General features: G+C 44.4%; 1 protein-coding gene across 5 annotated transcripts; it reads right to left on the bottom strand.

Moving 5' to 3' along the window:
- Positions 1-940: 940 nt before the first annotated feature.
- PPP1R10 (protein phosphatase 1 regulatory subunit 10) lies at positions 941-22,757 on the bottom strand. 5 transcript variants are annotated; one of them, XM_033141557.1, is made up of 20 exons: positions 22,674-22,757; positions 21,677-22,052; positions 11,475-11,592; positions 10,685-10,771; positions 10,126-10,261; positions 9,823-9,874; positions 9,624-9,701; positions 9,083-9,253; positions 8,568-8,673; positions 7,976-8,085; positions 7,558-7,658; positions 6,955-7,102; positions 6,476-6,637; positions 5,780-6,026; positions 5,150-5,225; positions 4,488-4,685; positions 3,949-4,063; positions 3,372-3,479; positions 2,475-3,122; positions 941-2,071 (listed from the first exon to the last, which is right to left on the bottom strand). In XM_033141557.1, exons 3-20 carry the CDS (start codon positions 11,579-11,581, stop codon positions 1,962-1,964), a joined length of 2,760 nt encoding a protein of 919 aa, XP_032997448.1. In that variant the 5' UTR covers positions 11,582-11,592; positions 21,677-22,052; positions 22,674-22,757; the 3' UTR covers positions 941-1,961. The 5 variants fall into 5 exon arrangements, with proteins under 5 accessions (XP_032997448.1, XP_032997451.1, XP_032997449.1 ...); XM_033141560.1 differs by having other exon boundaries at positions 2,850-3,122; XM_033141558.1 differs by lacking the exon at positions 22,674-22,757 and adding an exon at positions 22,479-22,565.
- Positions 22,758-22,947: the final 190 nt, after the last annotated feature.

The following is a 22,947-nucleotide window of genomic DNA, read 5'->3' as shown; positions in this document are numbered from 1 at the left end:
CCCTCGGTAGGTATTGCTCCAAAATTGATGAAATACCTAGTTTCGTAGCTCTGCAGTTTCATGTTTGGTGTGGAATGGGAAACAAGCTAATTATGCCCAGATCACATCCTTGACATTGGCATTATGGAAGATAATGCCTGCGCATTAAGAAACGGATGTGGAAATTATCAGAAGATTAGAAAGGCTTCAGATAAACATGTTTAGTGAAGACGACACGCAGGCCAAGACAGTGGGTCTCTTTGAACTACAGCAGGTCTGCAGAAACCCGTGGGCCTCTGTACATGTTGTTGAGACTCCCAACAACAGCCAGGGATGACGGATGCCATGATGGTGCCTGGCCTACATGGCAGAGGGGAGTCAACCCCAACTTGCCTGGCTCAACTTCAGAGGAAACTTTAAAAATTCTCAGCACTCTACAACAAACTTGTTTTAGCAAACGTGCAAAAAAAGGGGGGGCAACCTAAATGAAGCAACTGTGTGTGGAAAAATAATGGCTGGAGTTCACTAACAGCGGGAGAAAGCAAGCAGGGACACTTGACAGAGTTGTATAAAAATGCATTGTATTAAGAAAGTGGATTGAGGTTAAGTTTTTCTTCTCATAATACTATAAACTAGGCTCACTGGTAGTAGATTTGGGACAGACAGAAGGTTCAGAGTACTTTCCTGGGGAACTAAAGTAGGAGAATGTAATTGCATTCATCTGCTATATGTGGGCTTGCAGGAACTGAAGGCTGGAGGTGTGCCCTTGATCTGCTGCAGCAAGACTCTTTTACCGTTTTCATTTGCAAAAGAAACACTCTTGGACAGCCTATGCTGGAGAATTGGCTGGTTCAGGTAATAGTTCAAAACCATTCAACCCTTTCCCCCCTCAAGCCCTAATCAATGAATACAACGTAATTTATTTGCCAGGGAAAAGAACAGCCAGCCCAGACGACAAGTGTTAAATTAGATAACTCATTTTCCCACCATGTTTATTACTAATGTACAAAATATACAAAACTTAGAGAAAAGAGACATTTCCTTCCCCTCAGGAGAGGGGCGGCTGCACCCACTTCAAGGAGAAGGGGAGACATAAGATGTAATGACAAGCCAACACCTTGTGAGACACTTAAAAAAAAAAGGAAAAATAAGAAACCCACAACAAACAACATAAATCAGGAAAACAAAAATTACCCCCCTAAATCATTAGAGTCAAGGTTGAGTTTTCATAGAAAACAGTTTGTAGGTTTCCCCTAATGACAGAACATAGCACCAAAGGAAACCGCATCTCTGCAGCCAGTTGGGAGGATTTGACAAAGGGGAGAGGATGGGGAACCAGTAAGGTATTGTGCAAGTGGCAACTACTGGAATTCCCCCATCTCCCAGTGGGCCTTCAACCAGGGCAGTAGATTCGTCAACCGCAGAATAATCCATAAGCAGCTGCTTCTCGCCCTGCCTCACATGCATGTTCTTAAAAGAGCAGCGTTTGCCTGCGGAGGCCAGCTGTTCTGCTGGACGAAAAGCGAAGTCCTCAGTGCAGGCCTGGTTCCTGGGAACCTGTGGTGGAATACGGCCCAGCCCAGGCAGGCCTTTCATAGCTGCAGTGCCTCCTCTTCCTTTGCTGGTTTTCACAGGGGTATTTACACAGGTCGGTCGGCTTTTTCAAAAATCCTGCCCTGACGTCTCTTGTGCTTTCACAGCCATGGGTGGCCTCATCGCTCCACAGACCAGACGGAGAAGGTGTCTCTCCCAGTGGTTTCCTCTTTTGGGGGGATGTGGCAGTTCATATCAGTAGCAGCAGAGGGGAGAGTGGTCGACTGCCCCTTGCCCCAAACGTTTAAAGGGCCTCACAGAAGCCATAAAAAGGTGGATGCAGCATGAGTCTCGAGAGTTGGGGTTCAAGTCCCGGAGTCCGTGACATGGGAATGTGTGCTGATACCACAGTTAAGAAGAGCTGGGGAGAGGGGCCCGGGGCCCTGCGACTAGGGCAAGGGCGGCCCGTTGACGCCAGGGTGGTAGAAGGCACACTTGTTCTCGTACCTGCAGCTGCCTTTCATCGTGAAGTGACGGCAAACGGGACGCTCCGACCTGTCTGCGAGGCGAAAGGGAAGGGACAGGGCAGTCAGCCACGGCGGGAAGGAAGTTTGGGCAACTTTGCATGCATCCCTTCCCTCAACATGCTGTTACACCCCAGCCACCCGCAGACCCAGAATGCGATGCATCACAAATAACCGAAGATGGCAAAACAAGTTTCGAAAGAAAGCATGCTATTAAAAGTAAATGTATGCCCAATTCAGCATTGTTAGATTTGAAGAATCTGTTTTAGGGGCCAAAGACAAAGCAGATAGACAATCTGTATTCAAACATTTCTGTACCCCTTTGCTTCCCCCCCCTTTAGCAGCTGCTTGCCTCCCTGTAAAACTGCATGCTGGGCTGACACCTTTGCAAATCCCGCCCCATCAAGGGAAGAGCACTTGAAAACTTCCAGTATTTACCTCCACCATGGCCGCCTCCGTGCCCCCAGCCGTGGTCCCCTGGGTGACCTCTGCCGTGGTCCCCTGGATGTCCCCTGCCGTGGTCCCCTGGATGTCCCCTGCCGTGGTCCCCCGGATGTCCCCGGCCGTGGTCCCCTGGATATCCCCGGCCGTGGTCCCCTGGATGACCACCTGGATGTCCCCTGCTGTGGTCCCCTGGATGACCGCCAGGATGTCCCCGGCCGTGGTCCCCGGGGTGGCCCCGGCCGTGGTCCCCGGGGTGGCCCCCTCCTCCGTGACCTCCGTGGCCGCTGCTGTGTCCCCCTCCGTGGCCGCCACCGCCATGTCCCCCTCCATGGCCACCGCCCATGCTGTTGTTGGGAGGGCCACCCCTACCATTAGGGGGGCCGCCGTTCCGCCTGCCGCCTCGTCCACGGAAAGGGGGTTCTCCGCCTCTGCCACCTCGCCCACGGTGAAAAGGGCCGGGGCCAGGGCCCGGACCAGGGCTGCCGCCTCTCATGCCTCCGTGGGGCCCACCACGCATGCCACCATCGGGAGGGTCCCAGTAGCCATCATTACACTGCGGAGGGGGTGGGCCCATCATTCGAGGCCCGCTGGGCACGCCGGGGCCGGGAGGCATGTTAGGACCGACAGGACCTCCGTGGGGTCCTGGGGAAGACAGAAGAGGAGCACAATGAGCATGCCTTTGGGTTTAGCCAAAGAAACACAACAGACAATGGTTTCCCAGGAATACGGCATGCCCACCCCCACCCTCCAATTCCAGGGATAGATCAGTTGATAAGATTTCTGCATTGCAGGGGGTTGGACTAGATGATTCTCATGCTCCCTCTTCCAGCTCTATGATTCTATGATTCCATGTCGGCCTTTTCTTTTTAGGAAGAACCCATCTCTACTTACCAGGCATAGGTCCTGGAACTACAGGAGGGAAGAGCTGCATGTTTTTGGGCCCTGGGGGAAATCCGTTGGGGACTGGACCAGGCCCTGTTGCAAGCAGTCCGTGAGGAACTATAAGGAGAACAAAGGAACTGTTAATGGAGTCCCAACGCAAAGGAGAAGGAACGCTAAACAGTGAAAAACAGCTGTATATGAAAGAAAAAAGGAAAAGAAAGGAGAGAGAAACTGCTCTACATAACCACCAGGCTAAACCCAACCCGTTGGCCACTGTAAGCCTGGAATTCGAACACAAAGCTTTAGCACGTCCTCCCTTGGATGGGCCACCTAGTCCTTTACTTAACGTGGGCCAGATTTAGAAGGCAATTGGGCTGGATCCGGCCCCCGGGCCTTAGTTTGCCTTAGGCCTCCATTTTAAAGTGGAGGGGGGGAAGCAGCCCTATGGAGCCTTATGCAACAGACTCGTACGGAAGAACCGTGTTGCATATCTGGGAGGACAGCTGATGGAAACAGCAAGGCCTATTCAACATTTTTTTTCGGGGGGGGGGCAGAAGGATTAAGGTGCCAAATGAAACCAACTCACCTCCTGAAGGACCTGGTCCAGGCTGACCCTGCAGGTTGCCCAGCAGGTGCTTGATCTTGTCGGAGTAATCTGGCTGCTTCAGCAGCTCTTCTGTTTTGTGATTGTTGGAGCCACCCTGCAATAAATGGGGAAGATAAACCATGGGATTAGAAAGGAGGTCTGCAGCCTTGGCCTACCCTGTCCCCATTGGCTACACTGGTCCTGCGTACACCTCTGCTTAGCTGGGGCAGGTGAGCTACTCCGGTTTTGCGCAAAGGAAGGCACCAGAAAATGGGTTTCAGGACAGAATCCCATTTATCAGCTTCTCTTCCTGGCGCAGCGTGGGATAGTCTCCTGCTCTTTTTATTTCATGAGGGGAAGAGGAGGAGGAGGAAGATTCTGGTCTCTGCACCTATTTGAAGGTGTCGGTAAAATGGGTTCAGCAGAAATTTGGCTTCTCAACTACAAAGGAGGCAGGTGAGAAGGAGGCATGGCAGGCCAGGTCAGCTGTGGTTGGTTTTCTGCTGTTCAAAAGACTGCAATGTGGCAGTTCTAGTTACCATGATGGAGGTGAGGATCTCTTGCACGTTGATGGAGGAGTTGGGGTTGGGGCCCTGCGGGTTCTTGCCTGCCCCCATGCTGCCCATGAGGTTGGCCAGGACCGGGGGCAGCTTCGAGCCCCCAGCTCCGTCCGGAGACTGCGAGGCGGTGGCTGGGTCGAGTCTTTCCTCGTAGGTAGCCTCATCCATGGAGCATTCCTGAGAGAGGTGACAGAGGAGACAGAAGGAGTCAGCAGAGGCTGGCTGCTGGGGAGCTGGCTGCTCAAACCCAGGGAGACGGGGCAGGTGGGTGGGAGAGCCGGCTGTTCTAGCCCAGGGGAGATCGGCTGTGCTTCTGATCCAAAATATTCCCCTTCTCCAGCTTGTTTCCACTACACAGAAGGGAAACCAACACAGAGAGAGGGGGAAATAGGCATAGAGCACAGGGTTTTGGGGGTCCCTTTCTAAAATATGCTTTCTTAGCACAGGGAATCTAGAAGTTTTTGTCTATCAAGTGTCCCGCTTTTAAAAATAATAAAATAAAATATTGGCCTGCTGCACAGTTGCAAGACTAGCCCTGGCTATCAACTCCCACTCCTGTTATAGCTACTATTTATTTATTTATTTATTTTCCTCTGCTCAAAGCAGGGGATTGGAAACCAACAAAGTGGGAAAGCACTTACCTCATCCAGAGGAATGAGCCTGGGCGGCACTGGCTCATAGGACTCTGGGTCAGGTTCATGAGGACTGTCGGGAACACTAGGGAGAGAGAACATTGGTCTGGATTTAATACAGGGAGAGAAGAGAGGGATAAAGCCTTGCCTAAATTAAGATTGCTAAGCCTGAAACTAGGGAAGCCAAGAGACTTGAAATCCCCAGCCAAGTCTGGACAGTTCACCTAGTGCCCTACGTAATAAAGGTCCTTCTCCTGTCACATGGGAGCACTGAGAGGAAAAGCATGGTGAGAACTGTTGAGAGAGCCCAGATACTGCAGAAGAAATGGGAAGATCGAGCAATAATTGTCCAGGCCCTCCCCAAAATGGGACTAGCCGTGGAATTGCCTCTCTCAACCATGTCACTAGTTCTTCTAAATTCTCAGTAGTAGTACGGTTTCTCCACTGCTGTCTTCCAGGATACATGACTGAATCCTTGTTACAATTAGAGCATCGCCTATAGAGTCAGTTCCGTATTCCATCTAGTTTCTGTGTCCTATATTCAGTGTGGAATTCATCTGCTGAAGATGCCGGGGATCTAACCCAGGGTCTCAAGTGCTCAAAATGCACACGTCAGCAAGTTTGCTGGAGTTCACCTACCTCTCTTTGGAGAGAAAGATTTCCTGCAAAATGCCTTTCTCGCGCTCAGCCTGGGTGAACTTCTCCTGGCTCCCGCTTCCAGGCTGAACCAGTGGAGAAGGCAAGTCAATGGGCTTTGGGTAGACCCAGGGGATCTTCTCCTCCATGGCATCGTGACTGAGCCGACGTGCTGTCTCAAAGGCCTCACGATCCTTCAGCATCTCTCGCTTGGCAGCCTCGCCAAAGTCTTTGATTTTGTTCACATTGACTGTGAGGACAGAGCAGACAGGTCAGCTTAAACTAAGATCTGGCAAAACTCTTTTTAACAATGCAACTAGGGACCCTCGTGTGCCAACACTGAAGGTTCATTATTGCCTTCCCACACCAACTTCTTGAAAGGGAAAACCAATCTTTTCTGTTGATCGGCACAACAGAGAAGCTCCAAATTTTCCTACAGCAAACAATATATGTTAGCCTAGAGGACCCTCAGTTCCTGAATATCAAAGCTTTAATTCAACAAAGAAATAAACCCTGGACATTACTGCTTGCAAAGAAACCCTTGGTGGAAAACCAAGAGTGCCCAAAATAATTGTTTTCACTGCCACGTGGCCTTGTGACTTAGCCATTACAGAAGGAATCCCTGGGCTGGGCATGTGTGTTTTCGCATTCCAATTCCTTTTATTTGCACAAACCTTCTCTCCAGAACAGGGCACTCACCTCGCTCTGTCTCATCCAATTCGAAGTAGAAATACTCCCGCAGCTTGCTTTCCTCAGGCCAGCTCACAGTCTTCTTTTTCTTGCCCTTCTTTGTCAGCTGGGTTGAGTCGACAGGGCTATCAGCTGGTTTGGAGTCCAGCAATCCACCCTGCTCAGAGGAGCCTGCAAAAGCACAACCACATGCAAGCTCAGCAACAGAGCTGAAGAGACATCGCTTGCTTCGAATACCAGGGCTGGAAGAGGCAGAGAAACCCCTAACCTGTTTCAGATGCCATGTATATCCCTTAGGCCAGTTGCCTTTTAGACACCATGCACTAGCTGCTCAGGATCTCGCTTTGAGACAGCAATTTCAAGATGGTGAAGGCTTCCTGGACAAGCTCAGCACTACATTGGGTAAAATGCTCTGCTCCATGTACACACACACACACACACACACACACAGTTACACTGGATGTGCCTTCCCTCCTGCTATTCCTTACTTGTCTCCATTGGCTCAGGAACCTCCACAGCTGGTACAGGGGTGCCAGGTCTATCCACATCCATTGGCTCTGATGCAGGGGCAAGCTCTGGTGAAGCTGGCTTGGTGGCACTCATTTCTTGCACTGGCTTCCCTTCAAAGGGGCTCGACTGAAGATTGAGAAACACACCCCAAACCAATATTTAGTTAATTGCCAGATACGGTGTTAACAGTAGGGGAAGTCGGGGCCTTGGGCATCAATTCAATATACATATTGATACATCTACCCCCATCGTTCATGCTCGGACACTGAGGTCCAGCACTGAGGGCCTTCTGGAAGAAGTGAGGTTACAGGGAACCAGGCAGAGGGCCTTCTCGGTAGTGGTGCCTGCCCTGTGGAACACCCTCCTATCAGATGCCAAAGAAATAAACAACTATATGACTTTAGAAGACATCTGAAGGTAGCCCTGTTTAGGGAAGTTTTTAATGTTTGATCGTGTTTTTAACATTCTGTTGGGAGCTGCCCAGAGTGGCTGCGGAAACCCAGCCAGAGGGGCAAAGTATAAATAAATTATTATTATTATTATTATTATTATTATTAACAACAACAATAGGTTCCTCTCACCTTTGCTGCAGTTGGAGACAAAACTTTCTTTTTCTTCTTGATCTTGATCCCTGGGACAGGGGCAGAGTTTAGGGCATCCAAAAAGCCCAAGCCTTCCATAGCTGGGGACAAATGGAGAAAAACGGGTTGAAAGCAATTCTGTAATCAAAGTCCCTCATCAGTGCAATCCTGAGTGTGTTTAGTCAGAAGATGCCCCACCGTGCTCAGTGGAGCTACTCTCAAGCAAGCATGGCAAGGTCTGCAGCCTCGGAAACATTCAGCAGTCACAACAGCCTCACTCATGAGAAAGGTCAGAGTGCTGGCATTCGAGCTGCCTCTATAGTGCATGTTACTCCATAGGTCATTTTCTACCTGGGACAACCTGGGTAAGACACAATGGTGTGAACAACCATTACTTTTTTTTTTTTGAGAAGCTTACGTTGTGCGGGGATGATCTTGACTTTAATCTCTTTGGTAGTGTTAGGGGTGGTATTGAGGGGCTTGTATTTCTTCTCAGCAGGTGGGTTTTCTGCAATGGGAGTAGATGTGCTGCAGGAGGAAAAGGCACACAGTCAGTTAAAAGAGGAGGGGGCCCAGTTTCAGGAGTTTGTATCTCTTGTAGTTCACTTGACACAAATTGCATACTTTTCTCGTCTAATGAAGGTCCCTGTTGTTGTTATTTATCCAATTTATAGCCCACCCTTTTATCAGAAGATCCCAGGGCGGTGTGAACTCAGATTCTGCCCTATCACTATTCCAAACTTCCTTGCTCCAGCATATCTAAAAACTGGTGAACAGAACGGCTTAAGCCACTTTCTCCAACTATTACACCTCATTCACTACAGATAACAAATAAGGGGCCTCCCTGTCACCATCAACTCCCGCCTCCTGAAAGAGTTGATGTTACAACTTAGGAAAATGCTGGCTCAACAGGAATAATTAAAGCTTTCCCAATGCTAGGTTGAGACCCTCCAATCGACAAGTAGTTAAGATCAATGAGATGAAGTCATCATTAGGATCCAAGGACTTACTTCTGTCTCTTCAGTGGTATTGGCTTCAAGTTGTATTTGTCTGAGGTTACTGCAGCACTGACAGTTTTCTTTACGGGAGGGAGGGATGGAGTCTCCATTTCCAGCCCTGCAAGTTAACGGCAACATTCATGTGTCATAACTGTTTCCAACAACAACTGCGATAATCCCAGAATAGGTTCTGCAAGTATGGAATGCCCGCCTATCCAAGACTGTAAGCCAGCTGTTTCTAGAATGTATTGTTGCTCAAAAACGTATTATTTTGTTGGCTACATTTATATCCCACCTTTCCTTCCAAGGAGCTCAGAGTGGCAGACACAGTTCTCCCCCCCCCCATTTGATCCTCACAAAAACTCTGTGGGGTGGGGCTAAGCTGAGAGGCTGCAACTGGCCCAAGGTGACCTCATGAGCTCCACAGTTGAGTTGGGATTCAAACTCTGCTCTCCCAGGGTCCTAGTCTAACACTCTTAAATGCTACACCATACTGGCTCATTAAGCATGACTATGCCTGCACTTACCGGTGGAACGAAACTTAGCATGGCTGGGCGCTGTAGTGCGGAGAGATTTTGGCTTTTCTTTCTTCTTCTCAGGGGTCTCTTCGGGCTTCGTTTCCGATTTGGCCTCCTGAGGCTTCTCCTGAATGGGTGTTTTGCCTTTATTCTCCTCCTTCCGCTTTTTCTTGTCTCGCTCTGCAAGGAAGAATGAAGGTCAGAAGGGTTAAAGTCGGAATACTTCCTGGCCCTTTCGGGATGTAGCTAAGGGAGATTTCATCACTGTTTGTACCTGCTTTAAACAACGTGTGCATATACCAATCTCTTTGGTCTAATCCAGTGTTTCCCAAACTTGAATCCCCATCTGTTTTCAGACTACAATTCCCATCATCCCTGACCACTGGGTCTTGCTAGCTAGGGATGATGGGTGTTGTAGTCCAAAAACAGCTTGAGACCCAAATTTGGGAAACACTTGTTCTTAGTTCTGAAGGGTGAGGCCGGTTAACAGCCAGATTTGGCTATTACAAACTTAAGGTAAGCATCTGTGAGACAGCGCAGAGTTACTCACCTGTAGGCTGAGAGCTACTCTGGGAGCGGATGACACCCATCCAGTCGCTGACCAGTATTGAAGCCAGCCTGCGAAGCTCTGTAAAGGAGAGAGACATAAGCATGAATGAGCTGGAATATAGTGATAATGAATGTAAGGGTGCAGCCCATAAGAGGCCATGTATCAGAATTCTACAAGGGTCCAGGGAACAGGTTTTTACCTTCATCCTCACTTGTCTTGCTGAGCTGCTTGACTAGCTTGGCAGTATTGTTCTGAAATAGAAAGGGTGGGAGGGAAAAACAGGATGTTATCACATCAAGCAAAACACAAGGCTGAAACAATGCTTGTCAGGTTGCTGTACTACTGCACCCAGGGGATCTTGGCTTTGGGAAACGTGTGCGATCCCGAGAAAAAGGCCAAACCCTCCTGGCCCACCCACCTTGCCGCAGAGCATTTCTGCTGCCCCGAGACTACAGAAGGGCAAGTCTGAAGAGCCGCGCCCAAAGCGGTTTCATTGACTAACTTGTTTCAGATGATCCACAGTAAGGGGCAAGTGCTGCAGGGTGAGCAGAATCTGCTGCAGGAGGGGCACGTTATTCGCTGCTTTTGAACTAGTCAGCCACGTGTTGAGAAGCTTGTAGCCACCAACCTTGATGAATCTGCAGAAAGAGGGGAACACACTTCATTGAGGCAAGTGTTTTGCTCACCTAGACGGTTTCAATGAGTGCCTAGGATTTGTAAGACTAACTGGGAGGCGGACAGACAGGCAAAAGCAAAGCAGGGATATGAATATCCTGAATGCAGGTAGGCTCACCCTGCTAACTATTAGTATTTATTTATTGTTTATGTATCATCGAGAGACCACAGGGTGGGTTAAAACATAAAACGCAAAACACCACAAAGCAAAGTGAGTGACTGGACAATTCAGTGGCACCCGTAATTACAGAAACCATATTTATTTTGCTGGATGTGGCGACACGAGTCACAAGTCCACCCCAGCCCCTTAATCCACACAGAACTCCCCTCTGCCTCTGGAACTAGCAGACCAATTCTACTCACTAGAAGCATTCAAAAGCCCTTACTTTGAGAGTATGTCTTGTGTTCTGGTCTGCAACAAGATGTTCAGGTAGATGCAGCGACTGACCATCTTCTGTGCATCTTTCATCAAGCTAAAATTTAAGAAAAGGGAAGTATTAACTACTACAGCAAGCAGGCCACCCAAAGGATGAGACTGTGTATGAAGTCACCAGATAACATTTGTAAGGAAAAGGGAGTTTTTTCAATGGGGTGGGGTGACACACACAGATAGATTTGTTGAGAGAAGGGAATTCAAATTCTGTCAACTCCGGCTCACCCGGTAAGTTGACTTAGTTTTCAGAATTATATGCAAGGACAGGCTTCCTCAACTTCTGCCCTCCAGATGTTTTGAGACTACAATTCCCAGCATCCCTGATCACTGGTCCTGCTAGCTAGGGATCATGGGAGTTGTAGGCCAAAAACATCTGGAGGGCCAAGGTTGAGGAAGCCTGTGCAAGGACATGATTGCCACTGGGATGCCAGCTTAAACAACCCTCTCTTGATGGGCCATTAAATTATCCCATAGCTCAGGCATTCCCAAACTCGGCCCTCCAGACGTTTTGGAACTACAATTCCCATCATCCTTGACCACTTGTCCTATTAGCTAGGGATTGTGGGAGTTGTAGTCCCAACACATCTGGAGGGCCAAGTTTGGGGATGCCAGCCATAGCTGAACGACTGTAAACTATGCTGGAGGGTTCTTACATTGCATGTACAACGTAAGGTTTTAGTAAGCCATCACTTTTTGGAGTCACAACAAGCCTTTCAATTATACCCTTAACACTAAAAACCTACTTGAAAATTTTAGTGATTCCTTCGTGTGTTTTGACTTCTCCATCTTTGCCAAGGAAACAGTCCAGTCCTTTCAGGAGTTCCTTTGGGTCTATCGGTCTGGAACCCATGGTTGGATATTCTGATAAAATACAGGAGAAAAGGAGCATACTACAGTTAGTTCTAACTCCTCAAAACAGTTAAAACTACACCTTTTCTTAGAAAAAAAGTGAGAAAATTTCAAGGGGTATTTTTCAATTCTAGTAAGTGCAAAGTATTATCATGTTTCCTCTTTAGAGAAAGTTCTCAGGATTCAATGTACAGTGTAGAGAAAGGATCAAGATTTGCATTGAAGAGTTATCCTATTCTTTGAGCCAACAAGCAGCTTCCTCAATCATATAAGCTTTGGAAAATAAAAAGGATCGGTAAGCAAAGAGATGGTGAAAGACAATGAGAAACAGTGAAGAAATGCTATCCTGTGTACTGATATTTTTTTGCCATTTTGTTGATCACCATGACCTTTGAACAAGTGTTGGTGAAATATGCAGGCCATTACAATATATTTTGTTTCAAACTGGAAGAAGCCTTTTTTTAAAAAAATAAAAAATTAGTGTTTTGCCACATGCAGTCCGAGTCTCATATATTTCAGTCACAACAAATGTCTCTCTACCTAATGTTCTGTGAGTTCTTCCCTACTAATATCATTTAATTTCAAGTTAATATTTTTTAACTTTTACAAATTTCACAGCACAATCCTACGCAAGTTTACAGTTCAGTGGGGAACACTCTCAGGCACACAGGAGCACAACTCAAGTTTCTCCTCTCCTATCTTAAAGGCAGGATTATTCATACAGTACTGGAAAATGTAGGCCTGACTCTAGAAAGAACACTGTAGATAATTCAGGAAGATATAGCCAGGCTAAAATATAAAACTTCACGAGAAGTCTTGAGGGCCAATATACCAGAATTTAGTTTTACTGGTGGTAACATTTCTGACATCCACTCTCACTGCCAAGTATTTGTTTTACAGGAATACAGCACACAGAAGAGCACACCCATTTAAAATGGGCAAGGGCTCTGAATGAGCATTTGCAACAGTTGCTTTGATGCAATTGTTTCACTGGGTCACACAAAGGCTTCTTGGACCTAAGCAGCTTAGATTGTCCATTGTCTCACATATCAGGAAACAGCCAAGCAAGATCCAAGGGCCATCTCTCGTTTCTCCACTGCCATTATTGTAAAAGGAGTAGCAACCTCCTTTTATTATTATAATACTAGCACCTTCAGTTGTACACTCAACTCTCTCATTAACCCACAGCACTTGTATTGCCAAGAGTAGCAAAATCAGGCACTCATAGGCGTTTTTCCCAAATTTTTGGAAAGGTCCTATATTCCATGGAAGTCAGCGGGGGTCATCAGCTACTTCACAGCCAAGTGCACCACCCCTTTTCTGAGGCAAGGGCTCATCAAGTTGCTATGCTCAGAAAGCAGAGTTCCCATGGTATATTCTGTGTAAGTCAGAGTTAAAGCTGTGTGGTTAAGAAAGCCCATGGCCATGAGCATTTCTACACTGCCAACACGCAAAGGGGGCTGTCAGTGGATGTGCAAGCTTTATGGTAAAAGCTACCTGAAGATGTTCATGAGTCATGCTAACTTCTTTTACTGGCAACTTCCCCTAACGTTTAATGTACTTCGCAACGTTAATGGCCAGTCAGGTTATACTATATAGCTGCTAATTGTCAAGGCCCCAAAGCACAGGGCAGTACATTACCATGGGTAGCAAATGAGCTAAATTGTAGCAAGGGATGCCAATTTAGGTTAAATCTGATCCAGTGAATGGCTGTCTCTCTCACGCATATTATGGGTGGCAGCTGCTTTGAGACTGTGCAGGGCACCAGCTGTGCCCCCTGCAATTAAACCAAGAGCAGCTTATGTTTTTAACAGCTAACGTCTGGTAGCCAATGTAGGAACTTGCAGGTACAAAATCATGCCCGAGTCAAGACAGTCTCTTCTTCACATCATGGTTTATTAGTCTCTGAAAGAATACCATGTATGCTTGACCAACACAAATCTTACTTTGAGAGGCAGTGTAGATGCCAATTTAATGTTAAGATTTGGGGCTTCCCCTTTTTCTATCTTCTTTGCAAGGACAGCTAGTTGCATCAAGAAGTGTGCTAGCTATTGAAATTGTTCAAAGAGGTAGCCTGTAGCAACCTGCTGAGCATCTTTCTACTGGATCAGGCTCAGATGCCAATCAGCAACAGGATTGCATCTATGTAAATGTCAGTTATCTTATGGCAATACAGTATGCATTCTGAAGCACCTTAAATCCTTGCAAGTTTGGTGCAGTAGCAACTGTCTGCGTTGAAAAATGTACTCTAATTGAATAAGTCTGAAGCATATTAATATATGTAGCTGCCTGGAAGACTAAAACTACCTTTGTGTTCACTCTCAATGTGAAATTGGATTGGTGACTCGAGCTGCCTTCTGTGGAGGCATTATCTCCCAGCAAGTGTGGTTTCAAGTTTGGTTTTTTGTTTTTAAATACAGGACTAGACTACAAAACCCAGATCTTCTCATAGACCTGCTTTTTTTCCCAATGACTGAGATTTTCACCTAAATCAATAGGGTCCAGGAGAGCTCCTACATTCTTCTAGATCCTTGAAATTGGTTATTTTAAAAAATTAGTCCATTGTTGGTGATAATCAATAGGGTATTATGCACTCATATGATGGAAAATTAAATCCAAGGACAGCTGGGCAACTGAGCGGGAGATTGGAAGGTGTTACCAGCTTGTGGTTGCTTGAAGATCTTTTTGTGTGGCTTCAGTCCAGTTCTGAAGCATTTGCATTCAAGGTCCATGTTTGTGAATTCACCCTGTAGTGGATAGGCCAAATGACCAAGTGGGCTTTGGAGACTGAACTCCCCCTTTCACCCCACAATATGGCCTTTCACATGCAAGGCAGCAATACACTGGAGACGAAGACTTGCACTGATGTTGCTTGGGCTCAGCCTGTTGTGGCGGTGAAGAGAGGACTTCAGTCTCCAGAGCTGTCAATCTGGCAATTTCCAGCACTACATTCCCAGGAGAAATTCAAAAAATATGCATGTTACTTATGTACAATTTCAGCAACTTCAGTCCGCCCAACCTCCCTGGCCTTGCAAGCAGTACCACGGCACCCCAAGAACACCTACATCTGTGATGTGGAGAACTGAAGTAGTATGTTTAACTAGTTGGTGTTCCATGCCTGTGTTTGAGTGTCTCTCCTTTTGTTGCCATTCGATCCGCTACAAAGATGGACTATAAAGTTGCAGCCCAGCAGAAAACCACATTGTTTAAAAGGGCCATCTTTTTAAAGTATCAATGTGCACTACATACCTTGTGAGACTGGTAATTCTATAGAACAGTCCACTCTCAACTTTCCAGGCTCCATAGCTATGGGTTTGTGACCCTGTTCCCCACATCCATTTCATGCATGAATTTAGGTATATTAGTCAAGTACTCTGTTCTATATTGTGCTAAAGTTGGACATTAGATGTAAAGTAATGCAAGTAATTTTAAGTCCCCTAAGGAGCAGTATGACACTGACCTTAATCAGGGTTTACTAGGCTCCAGGGTAAAGTGCCACATTTATGAGAAAGCCCAGTGACACCTCAGAAAAAATAGCACATATGTATTATGGCACAAGCTTTCATGAGCTAGCACCTTCTTATTTCTGATAAAATCGGTTCTAGGTTCTTAAATTTATGCCATGACACTTTGAAGATCTCACAGGTCCCGTTTGCTGAGCTTTCAGCTGCTATGAATTACATCCCCCCCATATAAAGAACATTAATCTTGAGTTCCTCCTTCAAAAAAGATGTCATTTCCCTGTATATGCACAAAGCTACAGTATTAGGATTACAAATGCCATATAATTATTTTTGTACAGAAGCTGCCCCACAAAATACTGATGACAGATTAAGAGTCAATTCTCTGAAAAGTAATCTGTGTTAGATGGTGACTTGAAATAAGTTTTCAAAGCAACACATCCTGTAATAGAATCCTGCAAGGATTAGGGTTTAGAGAGGCAATTTACCAAGGGCTGGGGTACATGTATTTGCTGTAAATTTAAAAAGTTAGAGTAGGGAATATGATGGCAGCAAACTACTTGAACAGCTTAGAAACAAGTTGAAACCCATCATATGCTCCAAGGTACATAATGAGATTCTGAAAAAGAACGCTATGAAAATGGCAATATGTTTGATTTCAAGATATAATTTTAGCCAAATTATTCTTATTTCTAATTATGACTCACAGCTCTCAATCTCATACTGCCAGCTTTTCTCTGCAACTCTGACCATCTCCTCTACTACATAGCTGTAAAATAACCAATTTAACCAAGACATTGCTGTAACATCTCAACAAACTGAAGAGTTAAAAGAGTTTCTCAGTCATTCAAGATTAGTAAAGATACATTCAAAACCCATGCTCATCACAAAGTTTCCATTTCCTGTACAGTAACTATGCATGTAACACTTCAACACTGCAGAACTTGTTCTCAAGGAAACAGGCTCCACAAAGCCATACAAAAGTTAAAACAATTCTAATGTGCTAAGAAAAGAATGAGTATTGCTGTATCCACGTTCAGAAAAATAAGGGCCAAGTCAGATCCTGGCAAGTCCACAACAGCATACTCCGATAATCTTCCTGTAGCTGACTAAACCTCAAATATATGCTGTACTTCCCAGTAAGACACACAGGGGAAGATTTTAGTGCCTGTACTCATTAACATGCACATAAATCCAAGGCTCAATAATCTTACCAGAAATAGCAACTATGCTTGTATCCAGTCTATACAATTACATTATTTGTAAATAGGGACACGATTTTACTACAACTTGGCACAAGAGCTACTATGTAGCACCCAAGCAAACAAATCCAGTGTGAAACACAGCTGGCATTTTAAGTATTTTTCTTCCAAACTAGAGGCAACAGATTCCAACTACTAACCACAAAAATACCCCCCTTCCAAAATAAATATGAATAAAATAAAGGGCCATTTAGGATCAAAGCCTTCATTTGGTTTTTAAAAAACCTTGAAAGGGTAAGCCGTCTTTTTAAAGAGCAGACTGAAAACATAGGAATTCAAATAATTCTGTCTTATTTAAGACTTAGAACACCATTCGGAACAAATTCTAAATACATCTGCACTCAGGCATGCCACTCCTATTTTAAAAAACACAAAAATGGCAAAAAATACTAAAATGCCGGATGAACATAAAAAAGGTAGGTCTCATCATTCATTCCTTAACAGTTAACACTACTTTTCACACACTTAGAAATGCTTCCAGATGCAGATATAACACTAGGCAGTTAAATGTACTGGTTCCTTGATCATATACAAACCTTAAAGAAATTAAACATTATGCCACTTTCATAGCGTATATCAAAGGTCAAGGGCAAAAAAATTGCCAGGTTATTTGTTTTTAAAAAATACAAATATCTGACGCCTCTGTAATTTAAAGTGTCAGCAAAAACTCAAACTTGCAATAAAAACACTGTAGCATGTTGTACCTTTGCTAAAGAGAACACATTTTTTTATTAGGACAACTGTGAATTAATACTTAAATGTTTCATCCATGTTCATTAATTGTGTAAAGTTAAAAATTATCAACTTCCACCCTACATCTAAACCAAAAGCACGGATTTGGAAAATAAAATTATGCAAGAAACCTGAAGCAGTTCCCCACAAGGCACTCCTATAAGAATGCCTTGTGTCAACTGCTGCCATACAAGCAGAAGCAAGCCGATCACTCACAGCTACTTGCTCCCATTGTATTACTTTGCTATCTTGCACAGACTCCTGTCAATCTTTTTACAAAACACTACAGAGTTTGGGCTTGCTGAAGCATAAGTAACATGTAGGCTGTACCACAGAAAGTCAAAAACTGGATGGAGAACAAACTAGGAAGATACAGCTGATACTGGAACCACAAGCTAAGCATGTCTACTCATCTATTCAGCATTATCCTCTCCCAAATGCTCCAATTGTCCTGAAAATAAGTTCTCCAGGATTGGACTCCATAGGGAGAGTCATTTGATACTTACAGTTTTAGAGAATGGACTCAGGATTTTAATCCAATTAAGACATCTTCATATCCTACAATTCTATTAATATATGTTAGCAAAGTGTCTTAAATAAATGTGTTCCCAAGGGAATTACTGAAGTAATAGTTGCTTATTGCAAGCTTCCAGATCACCCCCCACTTCCACATAAAAGTATGTCTGCTTCATTTTCTATGAAAGGTACTCTGTTCACTATGGTAGTGTGCTGAATTTCCACTCTAGCAAGTATGGGGAAACTGATGGGTAGCAGACTAGCAATTCCACTTGAGGTCCGCATTTCCAAAGTGCGAAATTCAAAAAGCCAGTTCTCATTTTAACATAGAAGTAGCAAAACCACCTAGCTTGATGCTCATGCTGACTTTTCTAGGCAACGGAGTTCATGGCATCCAAGTGATCTTTCATTTTATGTTAGCTCCTGAATTAATGTCACAGCTTTTTAGATGGAGCCAAGATTTGAGAGGAATGTTAAATGCTGCAATCCTGGATAGACTTGAAAGTAAATCTCACTGTTGAGAGGATTTGTTTCCAAATAGGTCCTGTTAAATTCAAGCTGCATGGCTGCTGTTGCAGAGACCGCAGTCCTGCGACACCTTTCAGACCAATTTATGGCATTATGATAAATGCCAATAAATTTCCTAAAAAGAATGGACAAATTGCCAAAACTACTACGGGAAACGTTAATCACTCCGGTTTCTAGTTTACACCAAGCTTAATTACACTTACATGGAAATTGGCCCCACTAAAATTTCCAGTTAAGAATGATTTTCTCAAAGGGGAATATCTTTTCCCTCACAAAGTGTGCAGGAAGCAGGGGGCCAGACTACATGTACTACTGCCCATCAAATTTAGGCAAAGGTTCTAACTTAGTCCATGTTTCCTTCGACAGCAGTTAAGAGACGAAGAAAAAGAATGCCAGACTTGTGGGAAAGGCACTAAGGAAGAGCCAGCTTTTCAGACTGTTGTTTTTGCACTATGCACACACAGGATCTAAACCAGCTTGTCCCAAAGTCTTGTGACATTTCATTGCCTCACCAGCTCAATGGCTGACCTAATAATGTAGGCATAACATTTGGCAGAGAAGCCAAGCCATAAGGAAACAGGCCAAGACTTCTGAAGCCCGTGGTCTTTATAATGCTTAACTGGGCTGCAGCTCTTTTGCCAGGATTCCAGAATTGAAATTTCAGAATACCAAGCCAACAAAGATTCTAAAGCATTGTTTTTCCTTAAAGAGGGAATCCTTCAAACAATGGATTTAAGGGGAGTCTTACACAACACTACTTGCCTTACTTTTACTAGTTTGGGTAACTTCCTAGTTAAGCCATTGTGCTTCCAGAAAGGCTGCTACTCACACCAACACTCTGCTTATCTTAAAACTAAATACCTTAACTTTTAAAATAGAATTGTAGCAGTTCAACAACACTGCTAGTTTTTATTTATACCTTTAAAGCTCACACTGTACTGGAATTTTCACTCTGTGTCTTTACTGAACCAATATGAACATTTGCCGTTGTGCTTTAAAGATCTAAAGCTTATTAGGAACTATTCTTGATGCACCAATGCTGCTAGTTATCCCTAACTGTTGTGGACAGTATGTATTATTCTCTTAAGATCACTTCACTTCTAATGGAGCGTATTAATTTTGAAATTAAAAGGCCCACTTAATCAGTGCACGATTTGAACACCACCAAATACTTGCATTTTGAGATGAAATTGTTTTCTGCAAAGTTTAATTTTGTTCAGAAGCTTGTATTATATAGCTTACCTCATTCTATCCCCCACTCCCAAATACAAGTTAACCTGACAATAGGCGTCTTTCTTAATAGGGCACTTTCCAATGTTCTTCAACGTGAAATAACAAGTGCCTCAGTGCTATAAAGACTTCTAGCCAGAAGAGTGTCATTTGTTCTTTGGGGTAGGGGAGTGTTACAATATGAAATGCTACCACCGGAGGTGTAGATGGAGGCATTTAAATTCTGCTTTGTGAAACATTCCCCACAGAAAGTAAAGGATCCAGTGCTTAATGGGGGAAGTCACAAGGGCAGCATCTCTAAAATGCTCTTTGATGTTCATGCAGGACCCATTTTAAAAATCCAGATTCCTCCTGTTTTAAGGAATTAACCAACTTAAACATTAGTGTCCTAAGCAGATTGGCAAACATTTAACACCCTTAACAGCCTGCATGCATCAGAAGGTGTCACTTCATGGCGCTGACAATGGAAGAGAACAGCAGCAAAAAAATAAAAATAAAACAAAGTGGTCTGGAACAGAAATGAAGGTTGTGAAATGTAATTAATACCAGAAAGATTTTGCTTACCAGGTGGAATTGTGGCTGTTCCCCTCCCTTTGATGAGGTAATACAAGTGCTGGATTCCCATTTTTCCTAATGATAACTTCTTTCCTAGTACATTGTACAGGAACTGTGGAATGTGGCAAATTAAGACAAGATTTACCCCCTCCCCCAGCTGTGTGCATGTGGCCAGAGAAAATGCAGACACCCCCCCCTTTTATAACCTTTCCAGCAAGTGTCATTGACACTCGCAAAAGATTTGGGGTCCAGTGGTAGCATTTCATCTCAGCAATTAATTTGATTGAACATGCTTTCCCAACCAAGCCCACCCTCAAAGAAACCTAAAGAGATGAAAAAAGGGAAGGGGGAAAAGAAGAGACAAAACAGTTTGCCTGCCTGATACTAAACAGAAGCACTTGACAAAAAAATTCCTAATACAAGTACAGAAGACATACATGGGAGAAATAACTGAAATCCAAAGCTCATGTGATGTTGAAACCTAAAAAAACACATCGTGGATTTATGATCATAATTTGCACTTAAGCTGTATCTAACGATCTCCTCCTATATATGAAGTGGGAGTGGAATTTCATTAGATCGTTTTTTGAGAAAGGCGATGAAGGGGAAGGTTAAGGCGTTCTCCCCTCCCCCATCATCTCTCCTTTCCTCCATTTCACGACTGCTTGCTTGGGGCGTCAAACACAAGCTATTCAGGGGGAGGAGTTTACTACAAGCTGCTTACATCAGCTCCCTGCCCAGCAAGCCTTGTGGGTTCTTGTACATGAGGAAGGAAAGAGGCTGCGACGCCATTTTAGAAGCACAGGCAATTAGGAAAAAAAGCAAGAGGCTTTAGAATCTATTAAGAGTAAACTATAGCAATACAATCCCCACCATATACACAATTTGTAGCATATTATGTCAGTTCTATACACTAGAACCTATTTAACATATACAGATGGGAGGGAGGGAGAAAGGAACTTGTCCAGCGTGCCGGAGATTCAAAGAACCTCCTATTATTCACTACTATAGGGTTAACCCCACTCCCCCCCTTTTTACCCTCCACTTGGGGGGAGGTAGAAAATGGCATTAGAATGGAAAGGTCCTGTAAAGGAAATATACAATGCTGCTTGTCAGGGACAAAAGATAAAATAGCACCGCCATATTGCAGCAAGGGGAAATAAATAGGATGAACATTTTAAAAACATTAGACCTCATTTGAGTCAGAGAACTCTTAATTGGCTTTTTTATAAAAAAAATTGAGTGGTTTAAAACAATTTTCCCGTCATGTTGCAATCTTTATTTTTAGATTGCTAGTTATTTTTTGCAGCATTACATACTTACATATACATTATAAAACCTTCCAAGTTTTTTTCTAAAAAAACCCCACAACCATTTTAACATTGACAAATTTAGAAATAGACGATACTGACATATCACCCTGTATCTTAAGCTAACTACTGGCTAGAACCAAGTTATTGCTTTCTTCATCCCTTTGCCTCTTACCCTGCAATCTTTATGTACAGATTGCTTATTTAGCTCCATTTCTACGTCTCCCACACAAAGAAGTAGTACTTTATGGCTCAGTCACCACCATCTATTATGTGGGAGCTCATTAACCCTTGACAAGTCCTGGAGATGATGGATTTTCTAAGAGACCATCATGCTCCTTATAAATATGCATTTTAGGTGACAAAATGCCCGAGTCTTAAGGGTTAACACCTCAAACAAAACCCACTTCCCCTCCATTTTTTGTCTTTTCTTCGTGCCATTAGCTCACTTCGACACGGACCAATTTTCTTTTGGTCAGTTGGTTGAAAATGCGACACTTACTATCCAATTAATTTTGTCGTCGACAGCGCCTCAAGGTTTAGCTTTTTTTGGATTAAGCTGTGTTTTTAAAGAAAAAAATATATTTGGTTTTCATTTTTTAAAAAAATAGCAACTTTTTGGATGGTCAATAAATAACAAAAAGTTGCCTATTAAAAAAATCAGGGAAAGTTGTTGCTAAATATTAATTTTGTTTTTTATGTTTTTTAGTGGCGGTTCTCCTTCAAGGTCACAAAGAATTTTATCAGCTTCCCAATACAGACGATCTGAAATGTAGCTGGCTTTTTTAGTGTCGTCTCAGAGGCTCAAGATTGTGGGGGTATTTTTCTCTTTGTTTCGCGGAGCAAGTTCGACGGTGGTGTCTCAAGCCAAACCAAACCTATAACAAGAAAAGAGAAAAAAACCACAAAGTTAAGCTTAAGAATTTAAACTCAGAGGGGGAAAAAAGCAAGCAATAAAACTGAACTGTTGCATAACAAGCTGCCTTTGTTAACTAGAGCAAGCCGCGACGATCATCAGGGGGACGGACGGACATTTTTTTCCTTTTCTTTTTAAGGGAAGACGTCCCTTTAAAATTAAGTTGCTCGGTTTTAAATGGGTAATATTTCCTTTAGGGGGAATTCGGCTAAGAACAGTCTTGCTATGACAATTTACCTCCAGTACAGCCAGCCAAATCATTTACTAAAAATCGCCAATTAAGACGCATTCGGGGAAGGGGAAAAATAAAAATAACCCTAACGTAATGCCCCTTTGTCCCCACCCTAGCCGTTCCCCACAATAACGTTCCGAGATACACCGTACTTACCTTTTAACAGACCCCAGAATGGCCGACCAGGGCGCGCGCGGAGGTTTTTATAGCAGGCCACTCCCTCTCCCCAATTCCCCCCTCCCATCGTCGCGCGATGCGGTAAAGAACAAAGGCCTGTGCGCGCGTCGCCGCCCCTTGCTGTCACAGTTGCCCAGCCAAATCCGAATCAAAATTTACTTCAAAGCACATCACCTGAATCGCATTTTGAAATCCAATCGGACTATCTGAGCCAAAATAAAAAATTTCGCCCGTGAAGGCTGTGGCGCAGTTAGTAGATCACGAGTACGCATGCGCGATCGGTTGCCAGCCAAGCGACGTGTGCGCGCCCGCGCGCGGCTTCCGCCCTAGTTTCCATGGGAGGGGGCAGGGAAGGTGAGTGCGAGACGGCGTCACAAACCGAGCATGCGCCTAGCTCGGTGGTTGACGGAGAGAACCGAACTCGGCACAATGCTCAACTATTGTGCTC

This window comes from Lacerta agilis, chromosome 2 (assembly GCF_009819535.1).
Source record: "Lacerta agilis isolate rLacAgi1 chromosome 2, rLacAgi1.pri, whole genome shotgun sequence".
Lineage (NCBI taxonomy): Eukaryota > Metazoa > Chordata > Lepidosauria > Squamata > Lacertidae > Lacerta > Lacerta agilis.
The sequence above is the reverse complement of the archived record's forward strand: the minus strand, read 5'-3'. Positions and strand labels throughout refer to the sequence as shown.

What these genes read in the sequence shown, in the direction of transcription:
- PPP1R10 (XM_033141557.1), bottom strand. Translation starts at nt 11,581, where the DNA reads ATGGGTTCCAGACCGATAGACCCAAAGGAACTCCTGAAAGGACTGGAC. An exon ending in ATACCACTGAAGAGACAGAA is followed by an intron (nt 8,086 to 8,567) that starts GTAAGTCCTTGG and finishes TTCCTCCTGCAG; the next exon opens with CACATCTACTCCCATTGCAG. An exon ending in TGGACCAGGTCCTTCAGGAG is followed by an intron (nt 3,480 to 3,948) that starts GTGAGTTGGTTT and finishes TTCTCCTTATAG; the next exon opens with TTCCTCACGGACTGCTTGCA.